A 19,597-nucleotide genomic window follows, 5' to 3' on the forward strand; every position below is an offset into this window, starting at 1 on the left:
CTACCTTCCTGCCCCAAGTTCGTGTGACACACACACACACACACGGAGTCATTTGCAAGACCTGTGCTTTTCTCCTTGGCTGTAAAACAGGTGCAGGATGACTACAGTTAACTAGATCACGGAGTGTCAAATAACCCAGTTTGGGATTATGGGACTCCTCTCCCCCCTCCACTTCCTGCCATCTGTACCTTGATCCGAAAGTGGCAGGGAAAGGAGACGTTGTGCAACTTGAAACATTTATTCTTTTGTGCCTCATTAGCAACTGCGGGGGCAAAGGAAAGCATAGCTTCGGAGGAGGTTGACACAGACAGCTGAAATGACATTTGGGGATTATCTTCAGATTTCAGCAATCTTCCCTCCCTCGTTAACACAGAGAATGTAAGAGTGGAGAGTGCAGGGGCATTGAATTGCAGATGACCTAGGATGTGAGGGGACTGTCGTCCCGCCTGCCTCCTCATTCATTCCTCCAGATGTGCAAGGGGCAGCAAAATGCCCCCCTCTCCCCACCAGGAAAGGACGGCAGATTGGCCTGAGTTACATCCAGATTAGCAACAAGATTGTTTGTTCATTTGATTCAGCACATGTTTGTGTAGCGCTTACTGTGTGCTAGACACGGGCCCTTGGGCTTGCTTTTTGATGGGAAGTTGACAATAAACAAAGAAGAGAGATTGATCATCAATGAATTTAAATATTTTTTATGATTCTCTTGATGAAAACCGGGAGGGTGGGCACTTAAATTTTTTAAATTTAAAAATCTTGGCCGGGTGCGGTGACTCACGCCTCTAATCCCAACACTTTGGGAGGCCGAGGCGGGCGGATCACCTGAGGTCGGGAGTTTCTCCATGTTGAAACGGGGTTTCTCCATGTTGGTCCACCGTGCTCGGCCAGGCTCACCTTTTAAGAAGCTACAGATGTGGAGAAGATACTTGCACATCCCACATCTGATGGAGGACTTGAATCCCAAATATGTAAACAACTCTCAAAGTTGAAAGAAAAGAAGAAAAAGGAAGATAATGACGGACTGTGGCGAGTTACATGGAGGAAAGCAGCAGGGCGGAAGGAGAGAGTAACTGGTCAAGCTGTACTGTGAGGCGGCCCTGGAGCGGCTTCCTGTGAACAGGACATCTGGGATGAGACCTGGGGCGTGGGGAGAAAACAGCCACAAGGAAGCTGAGGGAAGAACATTCCAGGAAGAACCAAAGTCTGGAAACAGGAAAGGGCTTGGTGGGCCCTTGGTCAGAAGAGAAGAGAGGGAGAAAGGGGTGGGTAGTTAGCTCCTTGGTGTCTGAAGAGGAGGTGGGTTCCATACTCAGCACTGGAAGGCTGGAAGGAGAAAAGTGATCTGACTGATGTATCATGCTCACCATTTTTTTTTTTTTTTTTTTTTTTTTTTTTGAGACGGAGTCTCGCTCTTTCACCCGGGCTGGAGTGCAGTGGCTGGTTCTCAGCTCACTGCAAGCTCCGCCTCCCGGGTTTATGCCATTCTCCTGCCTCAGCCTCCGAGTAGCTGGGACTACAGGCGCCCGCCACCTCGCCCGGCTATTTTTTTTTTTTTTTTTTTTTGTATTTTTTAGTAGAGACGGGGTTTCACCGTGTTAGCCAGGATGGTCTCGATCTCCTGACCTCGTGATCCGCCCATCTCGGCCTCCCAAAGTGCTGGGATTACAGGCTTGAGCCACCGTGCCCGGCCTTTTTTTTTTAGACGGAGTTTCGCTCTGTCGCCCAGGCTGTAGTGCAATGGCGTGACCTCAGCTCACCACAACCTCCACCTCACGGGTTCAAGCAATTCTTCTGCCTCAGCCTCCCGAGTAGCTAGGATTACAGGCATGCACCACCACACCTGGCTAATTTTGTATTTTTAGTAGAAACGGGGTTTCTCCTTGTTGGTCAGGCTGGTCTCAAACTCCTGACCTCAGGTGATCCCCCTGCCTCAGCCTCCCAAAGTGCTGAGATTACAGGTGTGAACCACCACCCCCGGCCAGGCTCACCTTTTAAGAAGCTCCTTCTGGAAGACAAGCTACAGACAAGAAGATACTTGCACATTCCACATCTGATGGAGGACTTGAATCCCAAATATGTAAACAACTCTCAAAATTCAACAACAAGGAACAAACAACCCAATTAAACATGGACAAAACACTTGAATGGAAACATTGTCAAAGACGGGCAGATCACAAATAAATACATGAAACGCCCTTAGTCATTAGGGAACTGCAGGTTAAAACCACCATGAGGGCCAGGCGCGGTGGCTCATGCCTTTAATCCCAGCACTTTGGGAGGCCAAGGGTGGTGGATCACCTGAGGTCAGGAGGCTGAGGCAGGAGAATCACTTGAACCCGGGAGGCGGAGGTTGCAGTGAGCCGAGATTGCACCATTGCACTCCAGCCTGGGCAACAAGAGTGAAACTACATCTCAAAAAAAAAAAAAAAAAAAAAAAAAAAAGGAATTTATGCACATGATAAAACCCATTCACCAAAAAAGTGATTTTTATTCTATGCAAATTAAATAATAGCAATAAGAAGAAACTCCTTCCCTAGGGCTCTCTGACACTGCGTCTTTGGGCCTCCTTGTTCCCCATCTCCCATACCTCAAAGCTCTGAACTCACTTAGAGACGAGTCTCCCTGGGTGAGCACTCCCTCCCCTCCCCTGGCATCTCTGTCTACCCCGCCTCCAAAAGCTCTGCCCGTCTGGTGTCTTCGCTGCCACGTTACATTAGGTCCCCTCCATTCCAGAACACCCTGCTGGCTTTCCCATGTTTCTTCTCTCGGTTGCCGATCCTTCACCCCTGTTTTGGGGAGTGGGGAAGAAATGGGTGCGTGGACACCTCTTTGTGCCTGACATCATCTCTCCAGTGTCACCTCTAGTGGGGGGGTCCCACCAGGCTTCCCCCAAGAGGCCTAACACCCACAAGAGATATGGGGACCTGGGGAGCCTCTGGATCCTGCTTTTCTCTGAAGATGCTGGCCCTTGCTCTCTCTGCAGACTGTCCTCACTACACCAAGCATGTTGCTGCAGTCGTCCTCCCTGACCTCCACAGCAGCCAGAGAGCAGCCAGGCCCATGCAGTGGGGCCTGTCCACAGGGCCCCATCCACCCCTACTTTCTTTGTGGATGGTGTCCACTTATGCAGACTGGTCCTACTCAAAGCAGAGAAGACTGTCTCCCCACAACCCAGGAGGGCCATAGGCAGGTGCAGCCCTTAGAGTCACATGGAGCCTCACAGTAGGCTCCAGGGATCAGCCCTCCCTAGGGAAACTTGACAAGATTTCCACATTCACTGCTGGAGCAATGTCCTGGGATTCAGGGCAGGGTGGTTTCTCTGTCTGTTGTGTTCCTCTGTCCCTTGGAAGTCTTGTGAGGACGAGGAAGGGAGTTTCCCATCAGACTTTGGGAGGGATGCCTTCAGCACCTGCTGTGTGAGCCCTTTCTTCTTCTGGACTGGAACAGAGGGCATGTCCTGCATGCTATACAGGTGAGGAGGGGGCTGCTGAGGGGGCAGGGCTCCTGGCAGAACCTCTTACTGCAGGTCTCCCTTCTCTGAGCCCGTGCAAGCCTTCCGAGGGCTGTTAGGACCTGCAGCACTTCCTGCTCAAGACCTCTGCCAGTACCCTTTTGAGAACAGCCCTCAGATGGTCTGTGAGCTGTGAGACCTGTTGAGAATCAGAGCCAGCAGGGGCTCTAGAGATCACGGAAGCCGAGAGCTGCTCTGCTGGCCTGCGGGGGTTTGGGGTGCCTTCAGAGACATGGCCTACCATGGAGAAGGTTTTCCTCCTCCCACAAAGCTGGTGACTTCCACAGGGAGCAAGGGGATGAAAGAGTTCATTGGTGGAGTGGTGGGGCAGTCTTCCTTCTCATGAGTACAGGACAGGCCTGGGAGGGCCCTGGAGAAGAAGATGCTTACCTGAGGCTCCACACAGGTGTGTTAGTCAGCACAGGCTGCGGAGTGTCTTGGACTGATTGGCTTAAACAACAGAAGTTTATGTCTCATAGTTCTGGAGGGTGGAAGTCCAAGACCAAGGTGTCAGCAGGGGTGGTTTTGTTCCGAAACATCTGCTCCAGGCCTCTCTCCTTGGCTTGCAAATGACCGTCTTCTCCCTGTGTCTTCACACGGTCTTTCCATTGCACTCATCTGTGTCCTGATGGCCTCTTCTAATAAGGACACCGGTCATGTTGGATCAGGGTCCACCCCAGTGACCTCACTTTAAATTAATGAGCTCTTTAAAGCCCCTATTTCCAAATGCATCCAACTTTGAGGTACTGGGGATTAGGGCTTCCACATCAGCATGTGTGTGGCAGGGAGGACACAGTTTAGCCCATAGCACAAGGTCAGGCCAGAAGCTGAACTTCAAGACTGGCCAGAGGCCTGGGTGGTGGCCGTGGTGGTATCTGAAGTGAAGGTGGAGGCTGGGGCTGTCCTGTCTCCCCTGTCCTACCTGAAGCTGCTCCAGAGGGCCTCATGGCAAGCTGGCTTTCCTGTCCTCCATGGGCACGTGGCCTTGGACTGCTGCCATTTGAAGATTCTACCTGACCCCAAGAGCCCCTGGAGCCAGAGTCCTCAGGAAAAGTAGCCAGACGTCTGGATAGGAGCCCAGGACAGACTTCTGGAAAGCCTCAGTATGTGCTTCAGTGGAGAGGGTGCCAGGCTCAGGAGTACGTGTCCTCCCTGGCAGAGCCCAGGAGCCTCAGTGATCCCTTCAGAGAGTGTCAGAGGGAGCGAGGAAAGGCAGCTACTTGGGCACAGGAAGCTGAGGATGAGAACCACCTGCCATCCAGGTCAACTTTGCCAGGGCTCTCAGAAGTCCCTAGGTACCCCCTCTCTTCACCGACAAACCAAATCTCAACAAGATTCTGACACCATGCAGGTGGGTGCTGGTGCAGGCAGGGCCAGCAGTAGCATGGAAGTAGTATGTAGTAGTAGTATGGAAGGCCTGCTGTGCCCTGCAACAGGAGCCCTTTCCCCTGGCCTCTTGCCAAGACACTGAGGAACAGCAGCAGAAGAGGCAATGGTCAAAGGGTGGGCACTGCCACCCTGGTTCCTTTGGACCCAGCAGTTAGACAAAAACCTTAGCCTGTTAAGTTGTAAGTCACTTCAGTGGGACTTTAGAGGGAGACCCCCGTCCTTACAGATGAGCCACTGGTGGTCCAGAGAGAGAAAGGCACTAACCCAGGCTCACTGGGAGGGTGGAGGCCAGACCTGGATCCCCTCTTACCTGTCTGAAAGCACCTGGGTCACCTGAACTGTCTGTCCCTGTCTCATGACCCAGAGCAAGGACCGCCTGGGTTCTCTGCTTCACTGGGAGGCTCTCCAGCCTGCCGTGTTCATGGGAAACCTGATCCTGCCGCATTCTCAGGGACCTGGGCTTCCGTCTGGCCTCACCTTTCTCTTTATGGAAAAAATCCCTGGGTACATTGTTTCCCATGGCCAGGTGCTGCCTGCTCTGTGCACACGGGGTGACCTGCCATGGAAGAGATTGACCTCCCTCTGAAAAAAGTGGCTGACTTCCAGGGACATGGGAGCCACCCAGCGGCTTCCTGTGGTGGAAGACATTCTGACCCAGACCACGTTCTCAGAGGAATAAGGGAGGCTCTCTCTTTGTCTCCCTCACCGGACCGCCCCCCTCCCCTCAAAGGAAAAGACCTCCACTCACCTAACTTCCACCTTCTCCCCAGCTCACTCCACACCTCCCCTTCCCTGCCTCATGTGGCCCTGTGTGTCTGTGTCTGTGTGTGTAGCTTTGTGGATCTGAGTATATGTCTGTGTGTGGGTGAGTTTGTAGATAAGAGTCTGTGTGTTTGTGAGTCAATGTGTGTAGATGAGAGAGAGGGAGGTTTAGTAGGAGCCTGCTTGTATCTGTGTGTTTCTGGGAATATGCGTGAGTCTCTCTGTGTTAGTAGGAACTTTTTTTTTTTTTTTTTTTTTTTGAGACGGAGTCTTGCTCTGTTGCCCAGGCTGGAGTGCAGTGGCGCCATCTCAGCTCACTGCAAGCTCCACCTCCCGGGTCCATGCCATTCTCCCGCCTCAGCCTCCTGAGTAGCTGGGACTACAGGCGCCCGCCACCACGCCTGGCTAATTTTTTGTATTTTTAGTAGAGACGGGGTTTCACCATGTTAGCCAGAATGGTCTTGATCTCCTGACCTCGTGATCCACCCACCTGGGCCTCCCAAAGTGCTGGGATTATAGGTGTGAGCCACCATGCCCGGCCTAGTAGGCACTTTGATGTGTCTGTGTCTGTGTGTATTTCAGGGTCAAGGGGCTACAGTGAGGTGACTTTGACCTTCTCTTCCTCAGGGCCAGGGCCTCAGCCAGTCAGATTCTCCCTTTCCAGGCCATAGTGTGGCATTGTCATCTGTCAACTCTGCCTACACCTTGAAACTCACCCTTTGCACACAGGGTATAATGGGGGCCATCTCGATTAGTGAATTTTTAGGAAACGTTCTTACTTTGGAGTCCTTTGGCTGGGGATTGAGAATGAATTCCAGGCAAGTCTGTTAGGATTGCATTGGGTACAGGTAACAGAAAAGCTACTTCATATTATAAGATAGGAGCTTATTTCTCCTTGCAGAACAAGAAATACGAAGGGGGCCATTTAGAAAGGGTGGTTCCCTCAGAGATCCAGGCCCTTTCTACCTCTCTGCATGGCCCCCGGCCTTCTCCTGCAGTTTTCTTTGCCGGTCCGTGGTCTCCTCTGTGCCGTCATGCACATTTCAGAGGGCTGTTGCGAGGACCAAGGGATTCGACGCGTATGAGAGAGTGTGGATGTGCTAAGGAGTTTGCAGGAGTTGCACGGGGCGGCTACTGCTAAAGAATACCCTGCCTTGGGCAGACCCTGCAGGACCCTGATTGCCTCCCTTCCTAGAACAATGATCTGCTGGTGTGGAAACACAAGTCAGCCTGCTGCCTCCATAAACCAGACAGATAGGTCAGATTCTTGCAAAATTTTAGAAGAGCGATTTGGAGTGATTTGGAAATGTTTTGGTCCTTTTGGAGAAGGAACACATTAGCAGCATCAGCTTGTGTTGGACCAAAGGGTGGGCCCTTAGGAAGCGCCTGCCGCACACAGCCGACACAGTGGCCTTGCCATTACCCAGGACGGCCCTCACTCCGCCAGACCTCAGCTGGTGCCAGTCCAGGCAGCTGAGCAGGTCACCAGCTGTCAGGGGCCATGGGGCAGAAAAATGCACCATCCTGACTCCACCCAGAGTCCGCTCTGGGTCGGCCGCTGCCAAGATAAAGACCACCTGGGCCAATGGTGGTGTCCACGTGTGACTTGGCTCTGAAGGTGCAGTGACCGAGCAAGCTTTGGTGACCTCCCTTCAGCCAAGTCCAAGGATCCAGAAGTTACTGGTCCACAGCTGTGTTCCATCAGCTTGGAGGGGAGAATGTCTTGGCATGAATCTTAGGATTACCAGCTGGCTAAGGGAGGTCAGCTGGCCTGAGCCCCTGATGCTCACGCCTTGCATCAGGGGGCTTCGAAGGCGGTAGGAGCCTGTGCTGTGGCCCTTTGCGTTTGCACGGCCAACTTAGAGGCACTGCCTATGCTCCATCTCCCTTCCTACCATGGATGAATTGAAGAGGCCATAGGGAAAGGTCAGAGGCCGTTTCCAGCCTCCCCCCCTCTCCTCCTCCTCCTCCGCACGCCTCCATGGGCCATCAAGGCTGGATCTTTTCTTACTGTTGAGTGAAAAAGACAACAGAGAATGAACTTGAATTTAGGGTACATCTAAAAAGACGATTACCTAACAGAAGGCATTACTTTTGCCTGGGCACGGTGGCTTATGCCTGTAATCCCAGCACTTTGAGAGGCTGAGGCGAGCAGATCACCTGAGGTCAGGAGTTCGAGACCAGCTGGCCGACGTAGTGAAATCCTGTTTCTACTGAAAATACAAAAAATTAGCTGGGCGTGATGGTGGGCACCTGTAATCCCAGCTACTTGGGAAGCTGAGGCAGGAGAATCATTGGAACCCGGGAGGTGGAGGTTGCAGTGAGCTCAGATTGTGCCATTGCACTCTAGCCTGGGCAACAAGAGTGAAACTCCATCTCAAAAGAAAAAAAAAAAAAAAGGCCTTCTATCTATGAGAAGTAGTAGCGAGACTGGAGCAGTTCCATCTGCTTCACAGGCAGGGAGCCCTGTAGGCTGCCCCTGTGCCAGGGCCTGTGCCCCCACCCTCCTCCCACCTGACGGGGGCACCCCCAGTCCCAGGACCCTCACTCCAAGTGATTCCAGGAGCTTTTGCATGTCCAGACACAACTTCAACAAACAATTCCTCACATTCTTCTCCTTTCCACCTTCTTCCCTCCCTCCTCTTCCTAATTATCCTCATTGGCCACTCCTGGGCCTGAGACTGGCTGGGCTGGGAGAGGCCGTGTTTTGAGCCACGGACTCCCGTGCTCACGCCCAGCAGTGCTTGCTGGGAAGTTCTAATCTGGCTCCTTTAAACTGCTCTCACCTGCATTCTTGGGTTTTTTTCCTCCTTTTGGAGGAGGAACAACACATTAGCAGCCACCTGGAGACACCTGGAATTGCTGCATGACGCCTTGCTGCAGACGACTCCCTACCTCCAGCCTCCTGGGCAGGGTGTGGGCAGGACATTTGACTCCTTCCTTCGGTCTTCCCCTTTCCCACCGCTCTGAGGCCACTGCCTAGCTTCAGGGAGGCAGGACTTAGCAGGGAACGCTGGCGTCCTGTGCCTACAGGTATAGCTGTTCTTGCCTGTAGCATCTGTGTTGGTGGGACATCCTCCTGAGGTCCTGTGGCTACTCTCTTACTGGAATTGGCTCCTTAGGACACAGCAACAGAGCCTCCGTGAAGCATGACGGGGTGGGCAACCCTACCTCTCCACCCTTTCAAGCCTAGGAGGAAGGTGGGGGGCCTGCTCTGTGGAGCCGTAGTTGCTGGCCTGAGAATCCCAGCCTTGCTTCACCTCCCAGCCTGGCTGTTCCCTTCCTGTGGGGCTCTGGGAGTTTCCTTTACCTCTCCTGTCTTTGTTTGCACATTTAATCAAGCTTTTAAACTTAAATGATCACTGTGACCCTTTGTAGTGCAACAGTGTGTGGGTTTTGTGATTCAGAAGGCTGCCTTGGCTGCAAAGCAGGGTCAGGGGTGGGGGGCAGCAGCTGGGGGAGCCACCCCTCCCTGTGACTCCCTCTAACCTGGCAAACCCCAGAGCTTCATCAGGCCTCAAACCCCACTCCTCCCATGCCCTGGGTCGGCAAGAAAACTTGGGGGCAGGGAGCTGGTCGAGGACGGAGTGAAAATGCATAGGCTGACCCTGTCAAGGGAACGTGTACCCTCAAATCCTGACTCCTCCACCCAGGCGCGATCAGGGCTGCTGGATTTGCCTTCCTGAGAAGGTATTTGAAAGCCTTCCTCCTGGGCTTCCAAAAGGGCTCCCGCACTTTACTTTCCTGCTGCCAAAGCAGTCTCTTCAGGTCGGTCCATTTTAGTTTTTAGTCCCCGTTTCCAGGTAGGCGGGTGGCCAGTGTCAGAGCTTCCGGAGTGCGTTTGGGCTTGGCTGGGCCTGCTCTCCCTTGCTGCTCTTCCTCTAGGGCAGGGTCCATGGAGGCACCCTGGGTAGGGAGGGCTCTGGTGGGGGGATGCACTGGCCCCTTCCCCCTTGTCTGACCCTCCCATTTTGTGTTCTCTGCAGCCTGTGATTGTCACCCCGTGGGCGCCGCTGGCAAAACCTGCAACCAAACCACCGGCCAGTGTCCCTGTAAGGACGGCGTGACGGGTATCACCTGCAACCGCTGCGCCAAAGGCTACCAGCAGAGCCGCTCGCCCATTGCCCCCTGCATAAGTATGTGTGGGGCACCAGCTTTTCAAGTCTCTGGCTTTGTGGGGGACAGTGAGCTTTTGAGGATGCTGGTCACTGACGTTCAGTGGGTTCTTTTATTTTTGAGAGGGAGTCTCACTCTGTCGCCCAGGCTGGAGTGCAGTGGCATGATCTCAGCTCACTGCAACCTCTGCTTCCCGGGTTCAAGTGATTCTCCTGCCTCAGCCTCCCGAGTTGCTGGAATTACAGGTGCATGCCTCCATGCCCCGCTTATTTTTGTCTTTTTAATAGAGTATGGGATTTCACCATGCTGGCCAGGCTGGTCTTGAACGCCTGACCTCAGGTGATCCGCCCACCTTGGCCTCCCAAAGTGCTGGGATTACAGGCATGAGCCACCGTGCCTGGCCCGTTCAGTGGGTTCTGTGGTCAATGTACATTCCTGCATTCAAGGCCTCATGCTCATTGAGTCCACGTGGGAGACCCCCCAAGCTCATAGAAGTTCTTACAGAAGCCACTGGGGGCTCAGCAGAGCCAGCCTGTCTGAGGCCGTCTATCTGACAAACACTGGGTCTCCTGTTTCTGGGGGAAAGCAAGCTGCTGTCCTCAGCACTGGCCCCATTCTCACTGTCCACCTGGACCCTGGACCCTGGATCTGGGGTGGGTCCATTCCAGGCGTGCTGCTGTCACTATTGCCGGAATGTCGGCTTTCCCTCTGCCCCTGGTGGGTTCAGAACAGAAAGGACGGACAGCCCAGGGCCTTTGAGAGGAGCTAGGCAGGGCTTCCATGCACCGCACCTGTGGCCCTAATGAAGGATGATAGCAACCCTGAGGAGTTCTGCACAGCTGTTCTCAGGGGCTTGCTAATAGCAAATGACCAGGATCCAAGCCTCGGTAGAGGGGGCTCAGCACCCATCCAGGGCAGAGCAGGTTGAAATGGTTTCACAACAACCTCCAATTGTCAGCCTCACGGTTCGTCAGAATCCTTCTGTCCATCCACATTCTGCAAGGTGAACATTTTTAGACAGCTGGGAGGAAATCTGGGGTTCGGAAAACATGGGGAAACTGAGGTCTTCCTTCTTTAGGGAGTTAGGAGTTCTCAGGTTGCTCAGAAATGGTTAGAACCAACATTTCAAATCCTCAAGTGGAAAGATCAAGCCTAGACATGAGAGCTGGTGTTTCTGAATCAGAGGCTGAACCCTTGGGAACTCTCACTTCCCAGCCTGTGCCTTCTCCCCTCCTCTGGCAAAGGGCGGGCTGATGCCTGGCGAGAGCATTGCTCCCTACCGGGCAACCTGGGGCTCCATCCTGAATTTTCGCGTGCTCTTCCCAAGGGAAGAGCTACAGGTCCCAGACCGTGCCTGGGGGACTCATGCCCTGTTTTGTCCCAGTTTGGGTAGCCATGGGGCCTGCGTGGGCGTCCCAGAGCCAGGCTGACCTCAGGCGCTGAGGTTGGTGGTCACAGTGGCTCTGCGGCCATTGGCTCCGGCTCCATTTGTGGACTTGCGGGATTAGACTGGACCATTCAGGTGTTGCCTCCGGGATGTTTCTGCTGGGACCAGGTGCCTTTTTAGGTCCAGCTTCCTAATAACCCATTGCGACAGAGCACCTATGGGTGGTTGTTGCTAATACAGTTGCCTGAGATCAAGATTTGACCCCACATTGAGGACTGTGTCCCCCACTTGTTCTTCCTAAAGGAGCAGAAGATGCCTCCGGTGCCTCTCACATTTGCCTCCCGGCCTGAGTAGCCCATGTCCCTCCACCAAGCCTCAAATCCTAGCTTGTTTAGCATCTGGGAGTCAGAGTTTTACCGCCAAGAGTCAGATGGTGGCTAGAGTCAGTGGGGTTCGTGGTCACCAGGGGAAGTGAGTCCCTTCCTCTTGGGGACTTCTGGTCCATGGTTTGGCCATGTCCAGAAAGAGGAAGCCAGAGCTTCAGTGCCAGGCTGCTGAACCAATGAACAGTGGGGACTGGATGAACCGCCTCTCCTTTCTTGAGCACAGGGTGGGGTCCGGCAGGTAGTAGGAACCAACTGCTTTTTAAATGTTTATTATTATATATACTTTTTGAGACGGGATAGTGCTCTGTTGCCCAGGCTGCAGTGCAGTGGTGCCATCATAGCTCACTGCAACCTCAAACTCCTGGGCTCCAGGGATCCTCCTGCCTCAGCCTCCTGAGTGGCTGGGACTACAGGTGCGTGCCACCACGCCTGGCTAATTTGTTTTCTTTTTTGTAGAGGCAAAGTCTTGCTTTGTTGGCCAGGCTGGTTGCAAACTCCCGATTTCAAGCCATCCTCCCACCCTGGGCCCCCAACGTGTTGAGATGAGAGATGGGAGCCCCTGCACCTGGCCAAATTGCTGTATTAGATAGAGAATAATCAAAACGAAGCACCAGCTTTTATGAGGCTCTTGGATCTGCACTCGTGGTCCCATGCTGCCCACTAAGAAAATGCCTTAGCACCTGAGAGGTGAGGCCGTAGGAACCTGGGCCGTGCTGCCAACACTTCTCTGCATGTGGGAGAAACCTTTTCCTTTGGGCAGGTTCCCAGCGCCTTGTGTGCCGTCCTGCCATGGATCCTTCTCCACCTGCGAGTTGAGCTTAGAGATGAGCAGGGCCCAGGTGGCCACATCACGATGAGGAGAGTGGCCTGGGGAAGCCCCTCTCCCTCCCCCCAGGGGTGGAGCTGAGTTGATGTCAGGCCCGGGGGTGGGGGCAAGGCCAGGCTCTGTGTTGCCGCCTCCCTCCTGCCTTCACGCCCCCCTGCTAGGCGAAAGGAGAAAAACACCACCTGCCCAGGATGCCGCTGTCGGCTTCTGTTCCTCTGACTTTTCTTGAGCCAGGGAGTGGGAAATGGAGGGGAGGGTCCCAGGAAGTTGGGAGGAGTCTGTGCTGGGCTCATTCTAAAGTCAAAAAATCATGTCGTCTTACCTTGTTTTCTCTCCACCACCCCCTCCCCTCGCCCCCGTCTTGAACCTCACAAAGAGATCCCCGTAGCGCCGCCGACGACTGCAGCCAGCAGCGTGGAGGAGCCTGAAGGTAAACTGCCCCCTTCGCTTCTAATTTCCCACTTTTGCTGTGTGGCGGGGTGGGTTAACGGGGAAGGGGTGTTCGGAAGCCCAGACTCCTCTAACCGCTATCTGGGGTCTGCTCCGTATGACTGGCACCCCTGGGTTGCACTGAAGAAGCTGGAGCTACAGGACACTGTGTTGTGACTTTCCCTCTGAGAATCAAATGGAGGAGATTTTAATGGTACCTCTCTCCCAAGCCTGGAACCCTAAAAACTGAGCTCCTTCTATTTGTCCACTAGCTGCCCACCAGCCCAACACCTTCCAAGCTGAGGGCCTGTCACTCCTTCCTGGGGCTGCAGAGAAGGAAGGAGCCAGGTGCTGGGGATACAGAAGGAGGCTTGGGTACAGGAGCACAGAAGCAGAATGCAGGGGGCCTGGGAGGTGGGCGTGGGGGAGAATCACATCTTCATTTTCATTCGCCTCCAACTGAAAATTTAGCATTTCCTCCATGGCAAAGAGAGGCCGCAGACCGCAGCATGCGGCCAAGCCTGCACCTTGGTCACCGGCAGAAGTCACAGCGGTTTTCACATCACATTCTAGCTGGTGCAGATATCATAAATATTGTTCATGCTGGTTATTGCTTCTCAAAACGACAGAAGTTACTAGACCCGCTGCTAGATCCTGATTTATAATCGTTAATAAAGAAGCACTCGTGTAACGTAACCATACCATCAATCTGCGTCTTTAAAGATATTTGGGCAGTGGCATTTCAGTATTATTAATTTCCTTTGTAGACCTGTGTATTTTATTTTAGCGTGGAGAAATGTTTTTTGAGGAAGGGTCCACAGGCTTCACCAGTCCTTGACACAAGAAAGGTTGCATAGCTCTGGCTTTGGGCACTCAGAGGGCACAGCCCTGCCGGATGCCCTGCTGAGAGCAGCCCAGGCCTGCACCCACAGTCCTGGTCCTGGGGTCACACAGGGCTTTTGTGTACTGGTCCTTGGGGTAGAAGAGGGCAGAAGGTGACAGTGAGGCACCCCAGCATGGACATTCATGCTCGTGCTGGGGACCCTTTCCCTCCCCCAGAAAGGACTATAGGGAGGTGTGGAGGAGCTTGCAAACCCAGGTGGCCGCCTGAATATTTTAGGATACAGACTGGATTTTGGAGAGTATTGGCAGTGCACTGGAAACTTGAGAGAAGACAGATTCAGCACTTGCACAGGCATGGTCCACAAACAGCCAGCAAACAGGAAGGGACAGAAATGCATTTCAGGGAGTGCCAGAGGCAGCGCTGGGAAAGCCAGAGACAGTTCAGTCTTGCGTTGTTTGCAGAGCCTTCAGGGGCCTTTGGTTGAGCCCCACGCAGGGGAAATGGCGAAGAGAAAGGATTGAAGGAAGCGGCGTGACAGGGAGACTGGTTGACAGAGCTAAAGAAGAAGCTCTCTCTGTCACAGCACATTTCAAAGGAACGTCCTAAATTAGTTCAGCTCTAGGGGAGAGCAGTTTTGAAGGTAGAAGATACTTAAATGGAACTTCGATTCTTGCTCTCCTTGATGTGGCATTCGTCCTTGCCTGAGACTTACCTGGACAAGATCTTAAGGCTGTGCACACTGCAGAGGACTGAGGCTTTTGAGCAGGGGCTGCGTCCACAGCTCATGCAAAAGCAAGACAGACCTTAAAGATCTCTCTCCATCTCCATCTTTGTCTCTCACTCCCCCCATTTCTCTAGTCCTTGTAGCTTGACTCTGGGTTTCTCACAAACCCACAAACCCTTGACTTTTGAGTTTTTCCCTTCCAAGTCAGAAATGGGCAAATGGGGAAAGATGTGGAGGGGGAGGGACGTCATGAGGTTTCTACATAGGCTGCAAGAAGCTGGTATAAAACTTCCGAGGTTCTTGGCTCCGCCAGACAAAAGATTCTGGAGCGGCTGCTTATAAATACTTGCAGCCTCCTCCTTTGAAATGTCTTCTTTGGGTTGTTTAACTTTTCAGACTGCTTGACTTTGTTACTGTTTATTTCCTTTCCTCATTCTGAACCTTTAAAAGTATGGTTTAAACTGAAGCGAGCAGTAAATAAACACCCTTATAAAGTACCTTCCTCAGAGAGAGGCTGAGTGAGCAGGTTGGAAGCCTGTAGCAATGTTTGTAGCTTTGACCAGACCCGCGCTGCCTTGCTCTGGGGGTCCTGGGATGCCCAGGGCGTCTGTCCCAGAGAATGTTCCAGAGAACCGGAACCATCTCTGAGACACAAGTGCTGGACCGTGGGGCCTCCCACCACAGAGAGGCTGGGCGTGCCTTGTCTCAGCGGCTGAGACATTGCAGGCAGGAGGCCAGGAGGGCCCCCCGGGAAGCGGGGCCTGGGAGCTCAGTGCTCCCAAACCTGTCCACTCTTGCTGTGTTTGAACAGGGGAGGCCTCTGTGCGAGGCTGCCCGAGAAAAGCTTGTTTGCTTTTGCCTGCGTACCAGAGGAGAATTAATAAGCTGAGAATTTGTTCTGAAAGCTGATGGACATAACCTTCCCCTGAACTCATCCCCTTGAAGGGCCAGCTCACTCCGGGAATGTTCTTGACCTGTTCGCAGAGCTAGCTGGGAAACCGTCATGGGCCAGGGAGACGAGGAACGTAGTGTCTGGGTGGGGGTCTGGGGCCGGGGAGACCAGGAGGGAAACAAGGAGGAAGGGAGAGAGGGACCACCCACTCAAGAAGGGCATGGTGCCCAAGGCTCCCCCGGCACTTACCTACTTACTGGTTGTAGAGACCTCAGCACTCAAGGATAAAAGAGAGACACCTGCCTTCCCTCCCCCACGCCTTCCCCACCTATCAGCTCAAGGGGAGTTCTTGATTTGCAAATTGTTTGGTTTTGTGGTGGCCACTTGGTTTGGTGGGAGGAGACTGGTGTGGAGCCAGGAGACGTGGGGTTTGCCCTTCACTGATTCTAAGAACTTGGACAATGCAATGGCGTCTCCCTTCTGCCTTCTGGAAGAACGAAGGGGTGGACCCAGTGCTCCACAAGCCCTTCCCTCCCTGGCTGGCTGTGGCAGGAGTGAGCTCCTCCTGCTGGGGTTTCCTCTTCAGAAGTGCCTGCTTGTTCTCGGTCTGCCCCGAGGGTCCACTTGTTCCACATCCCAGGCAGAGGCCTGTGTGTGGGTGGAGGTGCTGGTAAATATTTAGCAACTGCCTGGGGCAGGGGGTGGGGCCAATGTGTAGCATCTGCCACTTCCCTTGGTGTCAATATTCCCTCCCTGGCAGGTTTCTGGCTACCCAATGAGATGTCATTGAATGTGAAATTGGGAGAGGTGCATGATTGGCCCTCAGGGCCTATGGCAGCCAATTCCACCTCACCACTGCCCATGGGCCTTCCAGCAGAAACACAGCAAAGAGGTCCAGAGGCAGGAAAGGCTGCCTTTGCTGGCCTCCTTGGTTTGAGGGATCATAGCTGCCTTTGAGTGGGAGCTGGACCCAGCGCTCTGGGGGTACAGGAGCATGGAGCTGGCCAACTTCTGAGCTCCCTCCATCTCTCGTCAGGGATCCCAGGTTCTCTCTCCCAACCCTGTCTTCTGGAGGTGCTCGGGGCCTTACCTGGTGCCTTTGGCTAACTGCCTCAGCAGTCCCAGCCTGGGGTGGGTGTGGCTGCCAAGGGCAATTGTGCATATTACCTTGATGGTAGTCTGAAGGGAAAACACCGCAGAGCCTGGCAGCCAAACTGCTCTGAGACGCTCCGCACTCAGGTGCTACCCGGCCTGTGTGGTGGGGGTGGGGGTTGACCTTAGAGAAGTCACATCCGGTGGCCTCTTCATGGAAGGAAGTTGGGTTTATATAGACCTGCAACCTGGATAAGCATGGATTCTCTTGTTTAGGCTTTTGTTTACCAGGATAGGGAATCGGCTGGGTGAATACAGGAAAATGAGCTGATGGGACTTGAATGCGGTATTGACAAGGGATTGTGGGGAGGGAGAAAAGGGCACTAAAATGGGAGGCCGAGACCTGAGGGCTGCTTGATCCCTCTCTCGGATTCTTCGTCTGTGAAATGGGGTAATCGCAACCCTGCCACTAGGGCTGTTGTAAGGATTGAATGGGATGATCTCAGTAAAGCCTGTGACTCAGTGGAGGGCCTGTTCAAAGTGCTCAATTAAAAAAACAAATTGACATGAAAAATACAAGTGCCACGGTATAATGAGGGGTTGAGCCAGCTTCTCCATCCAGAAAGGTGGGACTGGGGTGGGAGTTGCTGGCGTGAGGACAGGTATGGAGAGTCAGCTTGATTGGCTTTTGAAGACCTCAGGGAAGTCACAAGTTGGACTGCCCAAGGCAGGGAGCAATTGAGGGAGCTGCATGGTGGGCTTGTCAGAGCCTTCCAGCAGCTCATGGTAGAGCCTGAACCAAGCAGAGAGGTAAGAACTAGAAACCAGTTAAAGGTCAAGAGCTTGACTTCATGATAGCCAAAAGGTGGAAACAGCCTACCTGTCCATCATCAGATGAACAGATACACAGCATGTGGTATATCTATACAGGGACTATTTAGCCATAAGAAGAAATGAATGGCCAGGTGCGGTGGCTCACGCCCATAATCCCACCACTTTGGGAGGCTCAAGGCGGATGGATTGCTTGAGCCCAGGAGTTTGAGACCAGCCTGGGCAAAAAGTGAAACCTCATCTCTCCATTAAAAAAAAAAAAAAAAAAAAAAAAAGGCAGGCATGGTGATGCACGCCTGTAGTTCCAGCTACTCAGGAGGCTGAGGTGGGAAGATCACCTGAGCCCAGGAGGTTGAGGCTGCAGTGAGCCGTGATTGCACCACTGCACTCCAGCCTGGGTGACAGATCAAGGCCATGTCTCAAGAAAAAAAATGAAGTTCTGACATGTGCTACAACACAGAAGAACCTTGAAAACATCATGCTGATTGAAATAAGCCAGACCCAAAGGCTATATATCATGATTCCGTGTATCTGAAATGTTCAGCATAAGCAAATCCAGAGACAGAAAGCAGATTAGGGGTTGCTAGGGACTGGGGAGCAGCTGTTTAATAGGTACAGGTTTTCCTTTTTGGGTGATGAAAAAGTTCTGGAACTTGATAGTGGTGATGAGTTGTACAGTGTTGTGAATGGACTTAATGCTATTGTACACTTAAAAATGCTAAATCTGGCTGGGTGCGGTGGCTCACACCTGTAATCCCAGCACTATGGGAAACCAAGCTGGACGGATCACCTGAGATCAGGAATTCGAGACCAGTCTGACCAACACGGTGAAACTCCATCTCTACTAAAAATATAAGATTAGCTGGGTGTGGTGGCGCACGCCTGTAATCCCAGCTACTTGGGAGGCTGAGGCAGGAGAATTGCTTGAACCCGGGAGGTGGAGGTTGCAGTGAGCTGAGATCACACCATTGGACTCCAGCCTGGGCAACGAGTAAAACTCCATCTCAAAAAAAAAAAAAAAAAAGTGCTAAATCTTATGTATATTTTGCCACAATTAAAAAAAAAAAAAAAAATCAAGTGCTTTGGATCAGAGTCCAAGGGTAAAGTGAGTCTGATTTGTCTGGGGCTGGAGTGAGTGTCCTGGAGACAAGGCACTGGAGCATAGGCAGCAAGGGGGGACATGCTTGCCTTCCTGTCGCCTCACTCACTGGGAACCTTTGGAGGGGATGGCGGAAGTCCTCTGTTGTCTTCTAGCCCTTTAGCTGTGGGTACATGGCTTCAAGTTCTGGCTGCACAGCCTGAGCCTCTCTCCCCTTTTGGAAGCATCTGAGAAGGATCTGGTTCCTTGAGTCCCAGGTAGGGAGGCTTCAGGGCTCTCGGTATAGCAGAAAGGGAGCTGTGGGGTCCACAGATAAGACCCCTGGTAGGAGCAGGGATCACTGGCTGTGCAGACAGCCCAGGCCACTGGTAAAGAGGCCCAGTAATTGACCAAGGCACTGGTTTCAAAGGGTGGTATGAAATGGGATGTTAGGCTGTCCTGGGTTAGCCATTTAGATAAATGACCAGTGAAGTCATTAACACACCATCAGATTAGTATTATCCTGAGAGAAGACTGGACCAGGCCCAGAATAAAAGATAAATGGATTCTGGCTCAGGGAAGGAGGAGACAGCATTTATATACATAAGATGCTTGCTCTGTGGTAGGTACTGTTCCAAATGCTCTGTATTATTAACTGTTTAATCATCTCTTCCACCCATGGAGCTAGGTATTGTCATCTCCCCCATTTTATAGAGGGGCAAACTGAGGCACAGAGAGATTGGTGAGCCCTAGCAGGCAGCATCACTGCGATTCTGGCTGTGGTTGCCCTGACGCAGAGTCTGTGAGTGGTGTTGGCCACCATGCCATTCTCTCAGAAGTTACGTTTTTTTTTGTTTTTTGAGACGACGTTTCGCTCTTTCACCCAGGGTGGAGTGCAGTGGCACAATCTCAGTTCACTGCAACCCCTGCCTTCTGGTTTCAAGCAATTCTCCTGCCTCAGCTTCCTGAGTAGCTGGGATTACAGGCATACGCCACCACGCCTGGCTAATTTTTGTATTTTTAGTAGAGACGGGGTTTCACCGTGTTGGCCAGGCTGGTTTCGAACTCCTGACCTCATGATCTGCCTGCCTCAGCCTTTCAAAGTGCTGGGATTACAGGGGTGAGTCACCGTGTCCAGCCAAAGTTACGCTGTTTGGTCAATTTTAGATAACAACAACAAATCCTATGTGGTAACATCCTGCTAGGAAAGAAGACAAACTCAAGTATCCACTGAGGGGTGACCTGAAACCAAAGAGACGTGGAGGGGCAGCCAGTCAAAAGCCCCTGCTTTTTACAGGTGCCAACTAAAGGGGTTCTGGTGAGTGTGGTT

At 52.8% G+C, this 19,597-nt stretch overlaps 1 protein-coding gene across 3 annotated transcripts in view; it reads left to right on the forward strand.

Annotated features, from left to right (window-relative positions):
- Positions 1-19,597, forward strand: part of NTN1 (netrin 1) — a 247,015-nt gene that overhangs the window by 176,843 nt on the left and 50,575 nt on the right. For all 3 annotated transcript variants that reach the window (XM_030923462.1, XM_030923461.1, XM_030923460.1), the window contains exons 4-5: positions 9,649-9,798; positions 12,754-12,807. In XM_030923462.1, coding sequence (XP_030779322.1) covers positions 9,649-9,798; positions 12,754-12,807 — 204 coding nt within the window. The remainder of the gene's footprint in view (positions 1-9,648; positions 9,799-12,753; positions 12,808-19,597) is intronic.

The sequence above is a fragment of the Rhinopithecus roxellana genome, chromosome 19 (assembly GCF_007565055.1).
Source record: "Rhinopithecus roxellana isolate Shanxi Qingling chromosome 19, ASM756505v1, whole genome shotgun sequence".
In the NCBI taxonomy this organism is placed as follows: domain Eukaryota; kingdom Metazoa; phylum Chordata; class Mammalia; order Primates; family Cercopithecidae; genus Rhinopithecus; species Rhinopithecus roxellana.